General features: G+C 37.1%; 2 protein-coding genes across 2 annotated transcripts; one reads left to right on the top strand and one right to left on the bottom strand.

The window, feature by feature from the left end:
* Positions 1–980: 980 nt before the first annotated feature.
* On the bottom strand, positions 981–6,227 carry utp15 (UTP15 small subunit processome component). The gene is made up of 11 exons (XM_053326096.1): positions 6,106–6,227; positions 5,911–6,003; positions 5,581–5,765; positions 4,743–4,921; positions 4,262–4,387; positions 3,866–4,001; positions 3,653–3,737; positions 2,912–3,064; positions 2,633–2,734; positions 2,274–2,407; positions 981–1,720 (listed from the first exon to the last, which is right to left on the bottom strand). Exons 1-11 carry the CDS (start codon positions 6,193–6,195, stop codon positions 1,420–1,422), a joined length of 1,584 nt encoding a protein of 527 aa, XP_053182071.1. The 5' UTR covers positions 6,196–6,227; the 3' UTR covers positions 981–1,419.
* Positions 6,228–9,924: 3,697 nt separating this feature from the next.
* On the top strand, positions 9,925–14,253 carry LOC128364380 (transcription factor BTF3-like). The gene is made up of 6 exons (XM_053324912.1): positions 9,925–9,978; positions 12,472–12,540; positions 12,647–12,760; positions 13,219–13,420; positions 13,512–13,568; positions 13,872–14,253. Exons 2-6 carry the CDS (start codon positions 12,472–12,474, stop codon positions 13,916–13,918), a joined length of 489 nt encoding a protein of 162 aa, XP_053180887.1. The 5' UTR covers positions 9,925–9,978; the 3' UTR covers positions 13,919–14,253.
* The last annotated feature ends 3,908 nt before the right edge of the window (positions 14,254–18,161 follow it).

The raw sequence follows: 18,161 nt of genomic DNA on the forward strand, positions 1-18,161 counted from the left end.
ATTGCAGTGTTACACTTTAGGCTACTTGTTGACCCATCAGATTATGTGACATGCAGGGTTGGAAGAAGTACTCAGATTATTTAACATATCAATACCACAATGTAAATATACTCCAATTAAAAATCATGCATTTAAAAACACACTAGTATTACTTGAAAGTACAAAATAAAAAAATAAATTTCTACAGAAAATTGGGCTGTGAGCGAAATATTAAAATGCTGCTTATGCACTGGCTCATCAGTATTAATGATGTACTTTGATAAATGTTTAATAGAGCACCTGGTTGCTTCTTCTAACACTGCGTCAGCATCTGATAGGTCACCAAATAGTTTAATACTTCAAAAACACCATCTTGCACAGTCTTGTTCTTATAAATGATTCACCCAAATTTAACTCTTTAAATTGATGTTGACCTATTTAGCTGCAGAATAAATGTGTTTCTCCTGAGGCTGTTTTAAAAAAAATAATAAAATCACATTTGAACGGAATTGACATATTAAATGTCAGTAATATCTTAAGAGATACGCTGAAACACAGTAGCTATTGTAAATAATAATATAAATGTAAACATTATTGCTGTACCTACCTTAACAGCAGCTCAAACTCCGACAGAAGAAACCTCACAGTGCGCTTCAATTTAGCAAGAAACAAGCACCTCACTAGGATTCATTCTGCTTCTGCTGACCGACGGTTCAAGTGCCGGTGTGCAGGCTCCAAGCAGAAGATACAGCACTGACACAGCATCCTCCTCTCCCTCAGTGTTCATGTTTTCTGTCTTCCGTCTCGTCAAATGCAAATATCTTCCTTATATGTGAAAGTTAGCCGTTTGTTTGTGGTTATAGCGACCTCTAGCGGAAGAGATAAAACAGTGAACAGTGCAACAAATGATCATTGGTGTTATCAGTGGAAATTTACCACATTGTGGGCAGAGCTGATTGAAAAAAACAAAAACAAAATCAAAGTATCTGAGCACACTGATGATGAGCAGGGTTCAATATTACAAACATTTATTGTTTTTATTTGTTTATAAAACATTTGTCACTGTTGAATATTATGAAAACACAAAAGCAGACATTCAGTAGATCCATTCAAACACACACACACCACATTTACAGTTGAAAGTGTAATTACAAGACTTCCAATAAAAAAAAAGGAGCAACACTTTGCTTTACATCCATACATCTTCATACATAAACGCATGTTCTGTTGTCTGTTGTGTTTTCAGTCATGTCGAGTTAAAACAACAGTGAGACCAACGAGTTTGTCACTTCTCTCTTAAAACCTGTACCCAAAATATGTCTGGTGAATCTATGACACGTAGAGTCTGTCATGTCAGGAAAGATTTGTTGTTGATGTTTCATTAAGAGTTGTAAAGGCACTCTAACCCACAGTAAAGTAGCCCCCCCCCGCTTATGGGACTCAGGAGGCCTGGAGCTGTGGCCTTGAGGTGCTTGCTACACCTTCGACCTGCCCATTAGGTCTGCTGATGCTACAGCATGGCACCTCCTTCCTCGGGAGGGAGGAGGCAAACATTGTGTCCAACATGCCCAGCACCTCCAGGAGGTCCTGCTGGTAGTCAATCTCTTTCTCCAGCAGCTCCTGAAGACGCAACAGCTGACGGTCCACAACTGGTGACTGGCCGATTATAGACTGATAAATGTCGAGGATCATTTCGGTCGCTGTTGTGAGGACAGGAGCGAACCTGGGGTCGACCAAATTCCTGGAGAAGAAACGGAAAAACGTTTAAGTACGGTAAGTACAATAATAAATCATGTCAACACCTAGTAAAGTCAGCATGCAGGGTAATAAAAGTTTGAGTCCTATGCTACTTTCATATGCTCCACAGATGGTCCCATTTCTCGAGTTGGGAAATCGTTCTTCTGACTTGTGTGTGCTCATGAGCTTAAGTCGTAATGTGGAAACAACATGGATTCTACTAATGAAATGTGTTGTATTTTGTCTACCCATACCACTAAAATACTGCTTTACCTGACTTGTTATCAGGGTTAAAAAGCTAATGAGTAACTTTTCTAGCTAATCTAAGTCACTCTACTTAGATTACAACTAACAGTGACAACTTAATACCATATTTCAAATTACATTACATGTGAGCAAAAAGTTGATATGCAATACATTAATTAATAAAAGATTTCTTGCCATCAACCAAACATCTACTTTCATCCACCATGTTTCTGCATACTCTACAATGTCTTGAGGGGGGTGCTTAGGTAAACTTTCACGAATATTCTGACACCACATGAATGCCACATTACCCTATAAGGAAGTTGAGCAAATGAGAGAGCCCCTTTTCATCTCTTCCTGCCAGAGCATTCTTCAATGTTCCTCTTCGATCCAGCTCCTTGATGACAGCAACTGTGATCTCTGGTTTTCTATGTCTTGTCCATGTCTATAAACAAAAAAAATACATAATACCACCAAATGAGTGTTTGTTCATGGAAAAGAGATACTGTTCAGCCTCTATTAAACAAGTAGCCATTTGCCATTGTTGATTTTTACAACTCAGCAACAATAAAGCTTTTATACTGATAATTAAAAAGGGCCTACAACTAAAATAAATCTCAGGAAAGTTATAGAAATATGACTTTTTAAAATATGAATATATGAAATGTACCTCCAGAGCAGTATCCAAAGCCATGGATACATTGAATTTCTTGAGCTGCTTGTCATATTTAGCCAAATGTTGTTTCACTGGCTTGCTGACAAGATAATCATCCTGGAGAAAAAAGGAGAGGCATAATTTCACCATGAAAAGGTCAAAAAAGCTTGACATAAAAACTATGTAACAGCATTAGCATTATGAAACAGAAATAATCCCTCAATAGAAAACATCACATCTCAAATAGTCGACCTCAGCTACTGTATGCTACAAAATGTAAAGTTGGTTCCTTACCTGTTTAGGGACGTTCTTCCCTTTTACAAAAACACGATATGATGGCCGCCGTCTTTGTTGGCTAGAGGAATCCTTTGACTCTTCAGGGCTCTTCCTGTGTTTGATACTCAGAATACTGTTGGTCATACCCACGACGATGGACTCATCATCCGGCTGAGGATGACAGACATGTTTTGTTTCACTCTCAAGAATCCAACTTTCTTCACACATCTCTCTTAAGTGCAGACAATACACCTACCTAATGTTGTGCTGACAGATATAACACATATTTTGATTTATTTCCTATTATGATTGTGCATGTTTCTAACAAATCAAAGACTGTGGTGGAGGAAAGGGAAAATTAAGAAGCACTGAATTCTCATGGTAAAAAAATGCCTTGTCAGTTCACTTTGTGAGGTTTCACATTGTGTCCTTGAAACCATACACCCTCATGCCAAACAACAGGAGGAGACATATACTTTTTCATCTCCTTTTGAGTTAAATCTCAGGCAGTACTGCAGATTTCTGTTGGCTCCCTGTGAGGGTGAGCCTCACATACAAGCTAATTTTCATTCACATTTGCACAAAAAGCTGTTGAGTTTTTGCAAACTTATAAACCAGAATAACTCATACTGTAATTCATTGACAGATCATTTAACATTTTGCTTCAGGTATCTGAATTCCCCTTTTTCCTTTTAAGCCTTCAAACATCAATCACAAACAACGATTTAAGACAATGAAGGGTTGCATTAAATTTCTTACAGCCAAAGCCAGACTGAGAATAGATGCAGCGTAGTCAAAGTTGTGGACCGCTTTATAGTTGGTTGTGTTGTACACTTTCACATGCCTGAAAGACAAAGAAAAGTTCCACATGAGTTCAAACTGTTCTACAAATACTTCTGAAACAGAAACTTAAGTGTCACAGAGATAACCGCTTCTCTTATTTATTGTTATTTTGAAACATGCACTGTGTACCTGTCCAAAGAAGCTGATAGCAGCCTCTGCCCGTTGCTGCTGAGACACAAACAGGTGACAGTTTTGTGATGGTTCCTCAGGGACACCAGAGGCTGGCCTCCTTTTAGCAGATCCCATACTTTGACATAGCGTCCACCTAAAGAGAGTGTTAAAAAGAATTGTTATCAATAATTTTCTAATGCCCTGGATAAACATCAGTAAATATAATGAAATATTCACAAGTTATTATATTCATATATCTTGACTGATGTCAAAACTAAGCAAACAATGGACTCAATCGCTGACCTAGCCCACCCAATATTTACTCATATTAATCTTCTGTGCAACAGTGATATATGTTCTGACAGGAAGTTCAGGGGTATGCTGATTGAACATGACAAATCTACAGTGCACTACCTGCAGAGACAAGGAGTCCTTCAGAGGGATAGAGAAGCAGACTCTCCACTGGCTGGCCGTGATCCATGGTCATTACACTCTTATCCACTCTGGCATCAAACAGTTTCAGTGTGTGGTCATACGATCCTGGGATAACAACACCAAATCATGAGTCAAACAAAAACTTCTTCTGCAGTTTACTGTTTGCATGCTTTTTTGCATTTTTGAATTCTCTCATTTTTATTTCACATTTTTAATAGCAATGCAGTTCCTTACTTTAAGCACAAATTAGATTAAAAAAAAGGTAAGAAACCCTGCAGCATACTACACAGAAAGTATGCTACTGGTAGACTGATTAAATCCATCATTTTGTGGTCACATTCAACAAGTATACTGGCTACAAAAACAGCTGACACATTAACATTAAGGGAAGCATAATAAAACAACAACAACCTGTCCTCCATTTTCAATGCCATTCAAAAGAAATGAGCATTCATCTCACCAGTAATGAAGAGATCTCTGTTGAGTTTGCTGGTGACACCGCAGCGGATGTAATCTGTATGTTCTTGGTAGGTGTTGAGCTCAGTGGAATTTGGGATGTCCCAGAGTCGGCAGGTGTAGTCGTCTGACCCTGTGAGAATCTGGTAACGGTCCGAGGTGAAGTCTGTCACATGCACAGCCCTGAGCGGATGTAAATATTCATATCAATTCACTTTTATGACCAGTTGTTTTTAAGTTAGTAAAACGGTTAACATGTTGTCAGAGGTCTTGAGATCATCAGTAAATTCAGTCGATGGATCACTCAAGAAATCATCATTCAACTTGCTGCATCTCTCCTTCAATTCACAACATAAGAAATGTCACTTGAGAAGACTACTACAGCCAGGCATAAGCCTTCTGTGTCGCTGAACAGGACAGCAGCTTAGAGTGGTGGATAAATGGTCTAATATGGATATTTTGATTCCAACACAATATCATAAAAACAATATATGTTGATACAAACCAATAAAACAGGTAGACACTTTAAATGTGGAAACACAACTTGTACTTTGCAGTAAGAATTACATTATTGATTGATTGCTTGCTTGAAGCATTTTGTATTTTTTAAAGATTTTAAAAAGGACTCATAGTAAAGAAATACAGGCAAAAGAAAGAGGAAAATCCTTTGAAAAACTATTTACTAATGTGAGAACCAAAACTTGGACTTGGAGGAACAGAAGATTATGTTCTGCCTCTGCCAGCACCTCATAATGTTGCAGGATGTTAAAATTTAGCCTATTCTGTAACATACAGTCTTCAAGCTAATACACTATTAGAAAGTGACACGTGGGGAAACATACTTTGTGTGCCCTTTGAACATCCTGAGTGCCACTTTGCCGCTGACATCGAACAGCCGTACCACCGAGTCCTCACATCCCGCCACAAGCAGCTGACCATCTGAGCGGAACCTGCCGCAGTACGCTGTGTCCTTAAACCGTGTAAATGACTTCACTGGCTCCTGGGAGAATGGCCCATAAATGTGGATCTGAAGAAAAACCAGAAGCAGAAGAAAGCTCAAACAAATGTTGCATACTTGGAAATTTAGTCCTCATCCATGCTTCCCTAGAGCCCAGGTTTGTTTAAAAAGTGAATACAGAGTAATGTAATTAAAATGGGAAAAGTCATCATACTCTTGTAAATGATGTCACAGCAAAGTTATGTGGAGCCACTGGGGAGAAGTCGATGTTTGTGATTGCTCCAAATTCTTTTATTTGGACTGGAGCCTGCGAGAGAAAAGACAAACATTGTCAAAATTGAGAAACATATTTACACCAAAGGTTATTTTTTAGCTAGCATTGTTAGCAGACAGCACAGAAGGGACTCACCTTGTAGTTTTTCCAGTACAGTGTGTCTTGTGTGACTTTCTCTCCAAGTTTAGGATAAACCTGAATTTTTGTAGGTTTGAATGAGGCCATTTCTGTGCGCTGTTGGATCCTCTGTCAAAAAAACTTGATCTGGTCAAGAAAAATAACACAGGACAAAAACATGAATAACATCAAATACATTGGACTTGAGCAATATCTCCATGCTACAAACTCATTGCACTACATGTTTACTTTTGCAGCTGTTTAAGGCATTATAACTTTTGTGTACTTGTCTGGATTTATACAATTCCTTATGTTTCTGAAACTCTGATTATATGTCAAGTTTAGTTTTAGTTATCTTATATTTTTAGTAGTTGAGTTTGTTTAAATTATTTATTTTGGAAGTGTACATTCAGATGACGGAGTCAGAATTTGGTGTAAACAACATGAAAGTGTGGATCCATCCTGTTTTGTATCAACAGCTCATGCTGGAGGCGGTGGTGTAATGGCGTGGGGGATTTCCAAATGAACATTGTTTAAACACCACAGCCTACCTTGAAAAAGCCTATCCTCATGGATGTGCAGATGACAAAACTGCAGCAGCTGCGTGATGCTGTCATGTGAATATGGACCAAAAGAATTAAGGCAGTCCTGAAGGCAAAAGCCCTCCTACCTAGAGCCCACTTCTGCCTGTTAAAGCAGAGTTTTCCTTGTCGCTCTCACCAAGTGCTTGCTCATGAGGGGATGTTGACTCTCATTAGATTAAATTAGAGTGTGGCCAAGACGTGCTCTTTGTGAAGAGTGCCATGAGATGATTTTTGTTGTGATTTGGCGCTATATAAATAAAAGATTGAACAACAAAGATTGCAAAGGGTATCAAATCCGGTATCTGGCTTCACATCTGACTCTGTGACATGCAGTCTTGGTAAGGGTTAGGCGTAGTTAGGGTAAGAGTATCATGACGGGCAGGTCACAGAATCTGATGAGTCGCCAAATGTAGTGCAACACCGGTACGAACAAGGTTAACCTAAAGAGTGTCTAGTAAGTGTATATTTAAGCTGATTTTTATAAGCTGAAAGACATAAGAGGGATAAACTGGATGTTAATAGGTTTAAAGCTTAGCCAACATTGCCTTGAGCCACAAAAACAAACAAGTTCCAACTTCAACAACACTTTCGTGGCAACACATCTGCCATTCAGACTTTTAATTAAACCGCATTGCAAGCAAGATCAGCTCAAATTTATGAGTATGCATAAATAACTAAGCAAAATGTACACGTCCACAGTTACAGTCACCAAAATGATTTATACCTATTTTTAAAGTGAACGTTACGGACATGAACATAAACCATGTGTATAAGACTGATATGTGAGCAAACGTGCTCAGTGCAGCAGAGCTAAGTTAGCACATTTAGCCGGCTAGCATGCTCTAAACTAAATCACCGCCCTGCGTTGCTCACCTTTCAACGAAAACAGGTCCAGGAGTGCAAACGTGGTCTCTTAATAACACTGTGTTTAAATTAAATGGTACAAATATCAATTGTTCAAGTAAACCAAAAGTTGGCCATTTTAACGCGTTATCACGTTGCCTCTCGGAGCACAGGAGGCCGCCATGATTACACGAGTGACCACTTCCGTTTTGAATAACTTAACTTTATTGCTCGCTGAAATTATGAACATTTTGTGCAATAATACGGAAGCGTGTTGCGTTCACTTGAAAATAAAAGCTCTGTTTTATTTAGTATTTATTATATTTAGTATTGTTTAATTACTCAGAAAAACAATATGAAAAATACTCAGAAAAACAGAAAAAAATAACAGCATAACAACATAACATAAAAAATAATAATAAACAAACAAAACACAAGCAAAACAAAGGAGCTAAAAATAAAGCAAAAACAAAACAATTAAAATATTTTTTGTTTGAACATTGAATAACATAACACAATCACAAACAGTGAAATTAAAAAAAATAAAGACAGAGAGAGGAAGTTTAATTATTCAGATAAAAAGTTAAAAATGTTTGCATACATTGACAGTTTTGGTTATTTTTTTTTATTACAGGTTGTTAGATTCAGTAGGGTTTGAAAATAAATGCTTAGATCAGTTTGTTTAATGGTCAAATAGCATTCACTTGAGTATTGTTTTAATTACCCAAAAAACACAAGAGGGAAAATACTACAGATTATTTAAACGTTTAAAATGTTGTTTGTGTTGTAAGAATTTTGAGTTTGTTTTTTCAAATGTAAAGTGCTTTATAAACAAAATGTATTGTTGTTGTTATTATTATTATTATTAGAATAATTGCTCATTCAGAGGTTTATGAGCTCAGTACATACAATATGACTTCAAAAGCTGGACATGACAGACTTAAAATTACTCTGAGCACTGAAAATTACAGGTTTAGTTCTTCACTTTAAATTATGATATACCTAGATACACTTGTAATCAGATATTCTACAGCATTATTCTCTGAGTTATAGTAGCAGATGACATCTTTGAGGTCAAAAGAATATGCAGAGTTGAGGGCCTCAGGCAGGGGAAACTCCAGATCAGTCCAACATTTTTTGGATATTTCACTTTCAAAGAACAGGTGTGAGATAATTTCTGTATAATGTTTACAAAAGGTGCAAAGATTGTTCATGAACTTACCAATCAGATATAATTAGTGGGGTAAATTGTATGCAGAATTTTGATGTGAATTTCTTTAGCTTTGTTTGTGATACAGTCCTTATAAAGCAAAAGCCTAGCTCTTTTCCATTTTATGTTTTCAATTTTTGATCTCTGGAAAAACTTGCCTTTGAATACTATCTTATTTCTTCTTCGAAATGATTGGCGAATATGTTTATTGTCACACTTTGTATCTGTTATTTCAATACAGGAGCTGATATATCACACATATCATACATCGAATTGTATACAACTACAGACTAAGAAACAGATGGAGAAAATAAAAGTAAAAATATGGAAAATAAACAATTACATAAGAATCTTGTAAAGCTTTAAAAAAAAAAAAAAAAAAAAGCTTATTATTTATTTTTACATTCTGAGATTGGACAAATGTATGATTTGATATAAGCTGTAAGCTCGGGGGCATTTTGTTTTGTGCTGGAAAGTTTGAATCTATGAATATATAAAATTCAGATAAAATGACAAGCAAATTAATCAAATAAGAGCTGATATATCTTGTTTCCCCCATCCATATCTTTATTTAAACAAGTATACATCACAGTGTATACAACTACAGAATAAGAAACAGATAGAGAAAATTTAAAAATTACATAAAAATAGTCGTAGTAGTGTTTATTCAGTCATCACAACACAACAAACAGACAACTACTTACAGTATACAATAAATATATAGATTCTAAATAACAGCATAAAGTAATTAATGTATGATGTTAATGACTGAAAAGGTATAGGCAGAAGCATAATGCTTATATATGCCTATCCTACATAAAATCTCACATTAAATAAAACGATAATGAAAATGAGAGAAAAAGAAAAAAGAAAAGACTACCTATTTCAATGTGTAACTCTCAAAAATAGTCCTATATTCGTTTGAAAATCAATAGTGAGTTACACATTCTCAAATTTAAGTCAGCTTTTTCCAAAGTTTAACCCCAACAACAGAAATACATCTGTATTGTTTGATATAAGCTGTAAGCTCGAGGACATTTTGTTTTGCGCTGGAAAGTTTGGATCGATGAATAAATAAAAATTTGGATAAAATGATAAGCAAATTAATCAATAAAAAAATTGTGACTGTGAACAGAGCTGATATATCTGCAGCAGCATCCGGAACGTGAGCTACGTCAATGCGTCACTTCCGGTCCTCGCTCCTTTCTCCGAGCCTCCACCGACTGTGAGACCCGCGTGATTTCACACTCCCAGGTCAGTTCACCTATCTGTTCACTTTTTTCACGTCTTCCAACCTCTTAAAACTCACCTTTCGCAAAAAAGGGAGAAGTTGCTTTAGTCGCGTCACACGGTAAACTGTTAGAAACACGCCTATCGTACTTTAAAAGCCGCCATCAGTGTGAAGAGGCCTAAGTTAAGCTAGCTGTTTTAGCTCGGACCGCTAACTTAGCTTCACGGCACTTCAGATGTCATATCTGATGCTTAAAAAGTAAAATGTCTCCACTCTGAGAGGCTGAGAGATCAACCATGTGCTCACAGTACACATGCTTGTAAAGGGAATAGTGTGATAGGGGATGTTAAAGGTATTTCCCCCCCTGCTCATAATAATAATAATAGTAATAGTAATGATGATAGTAATGGGGCACAAGTTAGCCATTCACATGATAACTTGTGTCTGACCTCATGTAGATCTTGAGTCGAGACTTGAGGGGTGTACCAGCTATTTTTAAAGACGTGTGAGTGACAGCTCTGCTTTCTTGTAGGCGTCTTGTCCCAAACGACTAGGGGGATTTGGGGGAATTTCACATTTGCCAGTTAATTGTTATTACAAAGTTAATTTCCAGTGAAGTCACTGACTTCATGCGCTCACAGTTTGGTCAAGTACCGGTATCGGTACTCAGCAGTACTTCATTTCGGTACCTTACTCTGAATCTGTAACACCTGGAGTATCAACCAAAAATGTAATTACTGTAGTAAAAATAAATAAAAATTCCCAGACTTCTTAGTTGAAATTTTTTGCCTATTCATTTTGGACATTTTAAACACAATATTAAAATGTATGAAAATATGAACATATAAAAATAGACATTAAACATGCGGACAACAGCCCTGACAGTCTGACAGACCATCATATGTTTCTATCAAAGAGAATGGCCGTGGGTGCCGCCAAGTCATAAATAATAAAACAAAACACATTGCCTAACCCAACAGATTCCCACTGACTCACTACAGCTGAAAAAAACCCTGAAATAAACAAATTTAAAAACCTTCCTGGATGCACTGATCTTACCTGTTGAAATAAAACATACTCAGACTAAACAGTGCAGAAATATTGAATTTATTCATATAACAGTAAAGTAAACCGGGCTTAAGTGATGGAGGAAACAATATAAAGAATTGTCAACCGAAGACCATAATACACACACACACACTAAAATACATTCATTTGTTTGAAGTTACTAGAAATGTCCTGTGTCCTTGCTAGTTTCGCTGCATCAGTCTCTTTACAGGAGATCAAGGTCACACATCAACATAAAATTGGATCATTTATTCATAAAAATCATCGTTCTTCTGCCATTCTAACGGACAATTGGATATAGATATTTACTTTGTAGAAATTTGTTTTTTTTAATGAGTTTGGCAGTGCTTTGATATAATCATCTGGAGATGGTGAACGTGCTCTCTCAAGTCAGTAGCTGCTGGTGTTCACACTGTTGGAAAGCTTGGCACTGAACGGAAGCGTCTCTCCACAGATAGGTCCCACATATAATAATGCAATATCAGATGGAAACAATAACAAATGGAAAATCTAACAGACGCGCCAATCATAGACATTATATGATTGGCGTCTCTCTACCTCTGTGTTTAATGGGGATTCTATGATTGTCATTGTCGTGTTGAAACTTTATTCAGATGCTCTCGTTGCATAGATTGCAGATGGTTTGTGTTTTATCTGTCTCATTTACTCCAAAGAACTTCCACACCACCGACATTTGAATTTTGAGCCCTGTCACGATGTGATGGACAATAAAGTTTTTTGAATCTTGAATCATTAGCTGTCAGATTCAAACAAACATGTCGGTGGTGTGGGACTTCTTTGGAGTAAATGAGACAGATAAAACACAAGCAAAATGTTTCAACACCACAAATTTAATCAGGCACCTGGATGAGGAACACAAGGAGGAGCATGCCGAGTTTAAGAAAGGGAGCGTGGACAAAGAAAAACGAACACAGAAACGGTGCTAAAGCAAACGACTTTAGACAGTACCCTTCCGTATAGCCGTGACAGTGAGAAGGCAAGAGGTGGCACAAGGAAACTCATGGAGTTTATCGTGCTGGCCAACCTGCCATTCAATGTTGTGGAGAACCTGGCATTGCAACGTTTGCTGGCATACTTTGATCCACGCTACCTTGATTGTTAAACATTGTCAAAAATGCTTGACAATACTTTTGTTTATACTCAGTAAACAGTAAATTAACAAGTTATTTAAATACACATATTGCTCCCTCACGTGATCTGTGATCGGTTTATTTAAACTCATCAATCGATGATTGGACCCAAAACTCCTGGTCGTGTAAAGCCTAGTATATAGTAAACTTGAATTAAGATCAAATATACATATTTGTGTCTGATAGGCCGATATCAGCTGACTGATATATTGGTCTGGCTCTATTCCTGAATATATTAGCGTTTTTGACAAATGTTAAGTTTGCATTTAAATACATATGTGCTGTTTTGTGTGTCAGATGAAGGAGTCGATAATGAACCAGGAGAAGCTCGCCAAACTGCAGGCGCAGGTCCGCATAGGCGGCAAGGTGAGTTAAAGTGAATGCAGGCAAATATTTTCAGGAAAATGTTGTTTGCTATGAGTCTGCCACTGTGTTACAGATTCATATATTATCTCATTATTTTGATTTGTAGGGATCAGCCCGCAGAAAGAAGAAGGTGGTGCACAGAACAGCTACAGCAGATGACAAGAAGTTGCAGTTTTCTCTCAAGAAACTGGGAGTCAACAACATCTCCGGCATTGAGGAGGTACATAAACTTCTAGCAAAGAAACCTCCTGACATCAGTGGTCATACATTAGAATTACACATTTAATAATAGATTAAAGAATAAAGCAAGACATAAGAAGCCTAAAAAAGAACTAGAAGCTGTTTTGTTTTTTTCAATAGAACAACTTTATTGCTTCATTTTTGCTAACAACATAAGTAATTATCATGTATTTTTATTTTTATTTAACTAACATTAAACTAATATTTTTATCATTTTGCTGACAGAATTTGTCATTAATTGTATTTCACAGATAAAATAACCTTGTTGTTCAGAACCATTGTGTTCTATCATTGTATCATTGATAACATGTTGGCCAGCCATTATCGGCTGAATTTATAATTTTGGTGTGTTCACATCAGTCTATTGTTAGAGAGATGTCTTTAATGCAGTTTTCCCTTTCATTTACTTCCTGTTTTCTACTTACTTTCTATTTTCAGGTGAATATGTTCACAAACCAAGGGACAGTGATCCACTTCAATAACCCAAAGGTCCAGGCCTCCTTGGCTGCCAACACCTTCACAATCACAGGACACGCTGAGAACAAGCAGCTCACAGAGATGCTCCCAGGAATCTTAAACCAGCTGGGGGCCGACAGTCTCACCAGCCTCAGGAGACTAGCAGAGACCCTGCCTAAGCCAAGTATGTAACACACTCTTTACTTGACCTGTTTTCATCTACTAGCAGTCTTGTTTGCTGTCTATGAACAATTTGCTCTTCTTTTCCGTCATAGCTGGAGAGAACAAAGCCCCTATGGTTGCTGCTGAGGAGGAGGATGATGAAGTTCCAGGTAAGCAAATTTATATTTAAATAGACTTGTATTAGTTTTGCATTTTGTAAAGTACAGCAGCATTACAATAACCTACATTAGTAACAGCCCAGAGCAGCCAACTCTAGATGTTTGCATATATGTCTGATTTCATAGAATATGACCTTATTAGGTGTAATATATTTAGTCTTCATGTATTTGAATTTGTTGTATTATAAATGTATAACCCAGTCAGATAATTTTTTATCATTAATGTTTTTATTTGTATGCTAAATAAATCTTAATCTTTTACTGTTTTCTGTATCTCACCTCTCCTTATCCCAGATCTCGTTGAAAACTTCGATGAGGCTTCAAAGGACGAGGCAAACTAACAAACACCATCAAACATTTCAAGACTCCTTACTCACCATAATTTGATCCAGCAACATTTTGTATTTGGTCATCTCTGTTTGCTGCTCTGTGATTACAAGCAGAAGCTGCCTTTTAATTGTAACCTTGTCAATCGGGCTAAAGTAAAATTGACTTTTTATGGCAAGTATTACCCACCGTTTATGAGTTTTGCCTCATTCTTACAAGTGAAATTATTTAATTCAGTGGAATGTGCAAACCTTTATCTTTCTCACGCTGTCTCTCCTGCATTGTGATGCCCACACATCAAACATGTATTGGTGGAATTAATCATGTAATAAAGATTACATTTGAATTAGTTATATTGCTTTGCCACTTTGTAACGCTTAAAGTCTTATTGCTCTGACGAAGCCCATGTGGACAGCTGCATTGGTTAAAATGGCAATGTGTGTCTGCTGTTGAAAAAAAAAATGGTTGAAATCATTGTGTAGACAACTGTATCTCCACTCTTCACAAAGCTCAATTTTAAATGCCCAAATATCTTGTATTATAATTTTAAATAATCTTGTTTAATTTCTGCATAAACAGAAACCCCTAACATCACAGTGACTATTTCTGGCATGTGGTAGAGCAGGGGTGTCAAACATCTGGCCTACTGGATAATTTGTTGGGGTTTTTTGGTTTGTTTGGTTTTTTTTTGGTAACATTTTATTTTGAAAAACCAAGTTGAAAAAAATACATCATCATAAACCAGGGGTCTCCAAAGGGCCATGTGGCTGCAGGTTTTCATTCCAACCAAGCAGGAGCACACCAGACTTGATTCATTTAATCAGCTGATCTCAGTCTTCAGACAGCTGATTGGTCAAATGGTGTGCTCTTGATTGGTTGGAACTAAAACCTGCAGCCACATGGCCCTTTGTGGAATAGTTTGGAGACCCCTGTCATAAACACTCTCCTTTTAACACCCTGTGGCTGTCCTCCACATTTCATCCCTGTAACCCGTGAAAACATAAGCCCCATTTCCACTGCAGAAACTTCAGAGGTAATTACTAAACGAGTCCCTGTCTCGGGGTAGGTACTCAGTTCGGCTCCGAAAACCCCCACTTTGGTATACCCAATCAGCACCGAGTAAACCTCAAGGCTTGAAGGATATCAATTAAGATGGAAGTATAACTTCATAATGAACAGAATTCTTGCAAACAGGAAAATATTTTGCATTTGGGTTTTAAAAATGTCCCTTATTCTTTCTGTTGACGCCACATCCCACTTTGGTATATCCACTGAAATAATTGACCCACCGTGACAAATCACGTGTCCTGTTTGTACGAATTCTGTTCATTTTGAAGTTATTTCCCTTTTAATTGATATCGCCCTTCTCTATTCCTAAACAGGTTCTGTATGTTTTGTAGTAGTAGGTTATTATGAGCTTTGTACATGATTTGTGCAGTTTAGAATTTCACTATGTCTATAAGTTTTAATAACTTTGACTGCAGAAAGAGTGAGTGAGTATGATCCAAATAACCAATATTATGAATGACCCGTATAGCCCTTTTTTGAAGAATAGTTAGTGAATTGATTGAACTCATATAGTCATTGCCCCAGATCTCAAAGCTATGGGACAGTATAGGATGCGGAGTGGTTTGTGATCCAGGCAGTACATGTTTTGCTTTGTTTAAAACTGAAATGCCTTTGATAGTTATACTATGCAAAGTATGACCTTTGCTTCTTGATATTTATACTTTGCAAAGTATGACCTTTACTTCTTGATATTTATACTTTGCAAAGTATGACTTTTGCTTCTTGATATTTATACTACATACAAGTATGACAATTGCAGAAAAGTAACTTCCAAGTTTTCAATCAAATTCAGTTATTCCTGATTTTCCCAAAGGATGTCGCACTGTCCTAGTAAGAGTAGCAGGACCAATCAATGAATTAAACAAACACTATCAGGAGCTGCCGGTGTTTCGGTTTAACTGGAGACCGTGTTAACGGATGGCTTTTACGTAGGTGTTCTCCTAAAATGCCTTTAATTGAAGTTTAATCCCTCTTAAATACATACTCATCTGTGTGTAATATCTAAGTAACGCTAACTATTTATGTAAGTCTTCGTGTTCATTCACCGCTCGTTACGTATCTCGTAATGTGAGAAAGTCACCAATTAACACGGTCACCAATTAAACTGAAACACCGGTGAAGGCACTATGCTGCCTTTATCATGTTCCACTTGTCTCCAGTCCAGTTAGTGAATATGATCTGTGTTTCGTGTGTGAAAGGACCCTAGCAGGCTGAGTCAGGAACATGAAAGAAGTCATTGAGATACATGAGTCTACATCGTTAATACTGATGAGCCAGTGCATAAGCAGCATTTTAATACTAGGCTATGTTTGTTGTGTGGATGTTGAAACCGCCATTGACCCCTTTATTGGAAGGCATCAATGAATTGTTGCGTTATCTGGACTGAAGAGCATGGTGTGCTGCTGAAAAGAAATAAAACAGAAAGAAAAGGTTTTTATTCAGTTTTTGTGGTTTATAGATTACAGATTGAATCATCTGGAACTTTGCAGTTTTGTCAACATATTATTTGGAAAGGAGAAGCTGAGCAACTCCAAAACAACCGCCAAGCTGCAATTTTACATATTTACAGGGGAAGATATAAAAAACACCAAAACTGAAACCACAGTTCATAGAATGCATTACTAATTTCTTTGTATCACTATGATTAACAATAATATCAAGTCATAAACTCTGTGGTAGAATATATATAATACAATTAACGTCACCACATAGATTACCCGTATCACACATTCTGCCCTCTAAAATTAGATCAACTGGTACATTTACTTGTTCTGCATTGATTTGTACCTCTGTGTGATGATAGATTTTTGCAGGTGAACATTTCAAATCGCTGGAACTTTAGTTTTTTGTAGCAATAGCTTATTCAACACAGTCATTGAAGAGAAATACATGCAGTTGGTGAAAGATGTGATTGGAGTATATTAAGTTCTCTACAGTGGCTGTGTGAGTTAGACCTATTAGACTTTTTGAGGAACTGAGAGATGATCAAATGGAATTTTAGTGTACACACTTAGTTACAATAAACATGTGCATGTAGAGACTTGCCACTGAATGAAAATAAACTGTGAGGCTTTGTTCATGTTTCTTTTCGTGTTAAGAAACAGGAACATGTGGTTTCAGTGTGTGTGTTTGTGTGTGTGTGTGGTCTGTCCTGTCAAAGGCTCTTCTGGGGACAAATTTCAGACTTAAAAGCAATTAATTGTGGATGACTTGTCCATTAAGAGTCAAAAACTGCATTTCCCAATTGTGAAAAGGCTAATTCTTGTGTCAATGATTAAGGTTAGAGTAGGTCTCCAGGGAATGAATGCAACTCTATGTACTGTTCCCTGTTCTATTGTAGGAGAGATTAAATGAGATGATAAGCACATGAGTAAAATGTCTTTTCTCAGAGTGACCAACTATAAATGTCTGTTTTTCTTAGCTGACCTTTGGCAGATAAATACCCCATTAAATGACTAATAGGCAGGGGAAGTCCTGTTATCTTGGTGGTGGGTGACCCTCTTTTCAAGTGTGCCCCCAATCTTGAACTTTGTCACTACAAAATGTCCTCATAATGGTGTGATAAGGAAATGAAAGGTTCAGCTTTGGCCAAGAAAATTAAAAATAACCAGTCTAATATTACGGGTCAGGTATAGGTGTACCATTAGATATGATTATAAATGTTTGGCTATACATGGGCCAACATTTCTTCACTATATACACATTGTTATGGAGAATTTGTTTGTCAATGGTTAACCTCATCATTGGAGAAAGTGCTCAGGAGCCAGGGATGTCTTACACTGAAAACGTTTATTGAAACTCGGAACTTAGGAAAATCAAAGTATTATCAATAAACCGTCTGATACATGATACCACCACAACTCTAGGAAACTGTCCTCCATGAATAGTCTTTAAGCCTTCCCAGATATAACTATAAATACTCTACAGTAATGGAATTTTCATATTGGTCTATTAGTTCATTATTCTACAAACTAGGAAACACAATTACTCATCTGTGGGTTTGTCTCAACCATAGACAGTAGACAGTTGCCTTTACAGTTGCCTTCACTGTCTCAAAGAGAGACAGTATGTCTCCCTGCCAAGATAATTGTGTGTGTGTGAGAGAGAGAGAGAGAGAGAGAGAGAGAGAGAGAGAGAGAGAGAGAGAGAGAGAGAGAGAAAAGGGATGAGAGGGGTTTTGTAGGCAGA

Source organism: Scomber japonicus, chromosome 9 (genome assembly GCF_027409825.1).
Source record: "Scomber japonicus isolate fScoJap1 chromosome 9, fScoJap1.pri, whole genome shotgun sequence".
In the NCBI taxonomy this organism is placed as follows: Eukaryota; Metazoa; Chordata; class Actinopteri; order Scombriformes; family Scombridae; genus Scomber; species Scomber japonicus.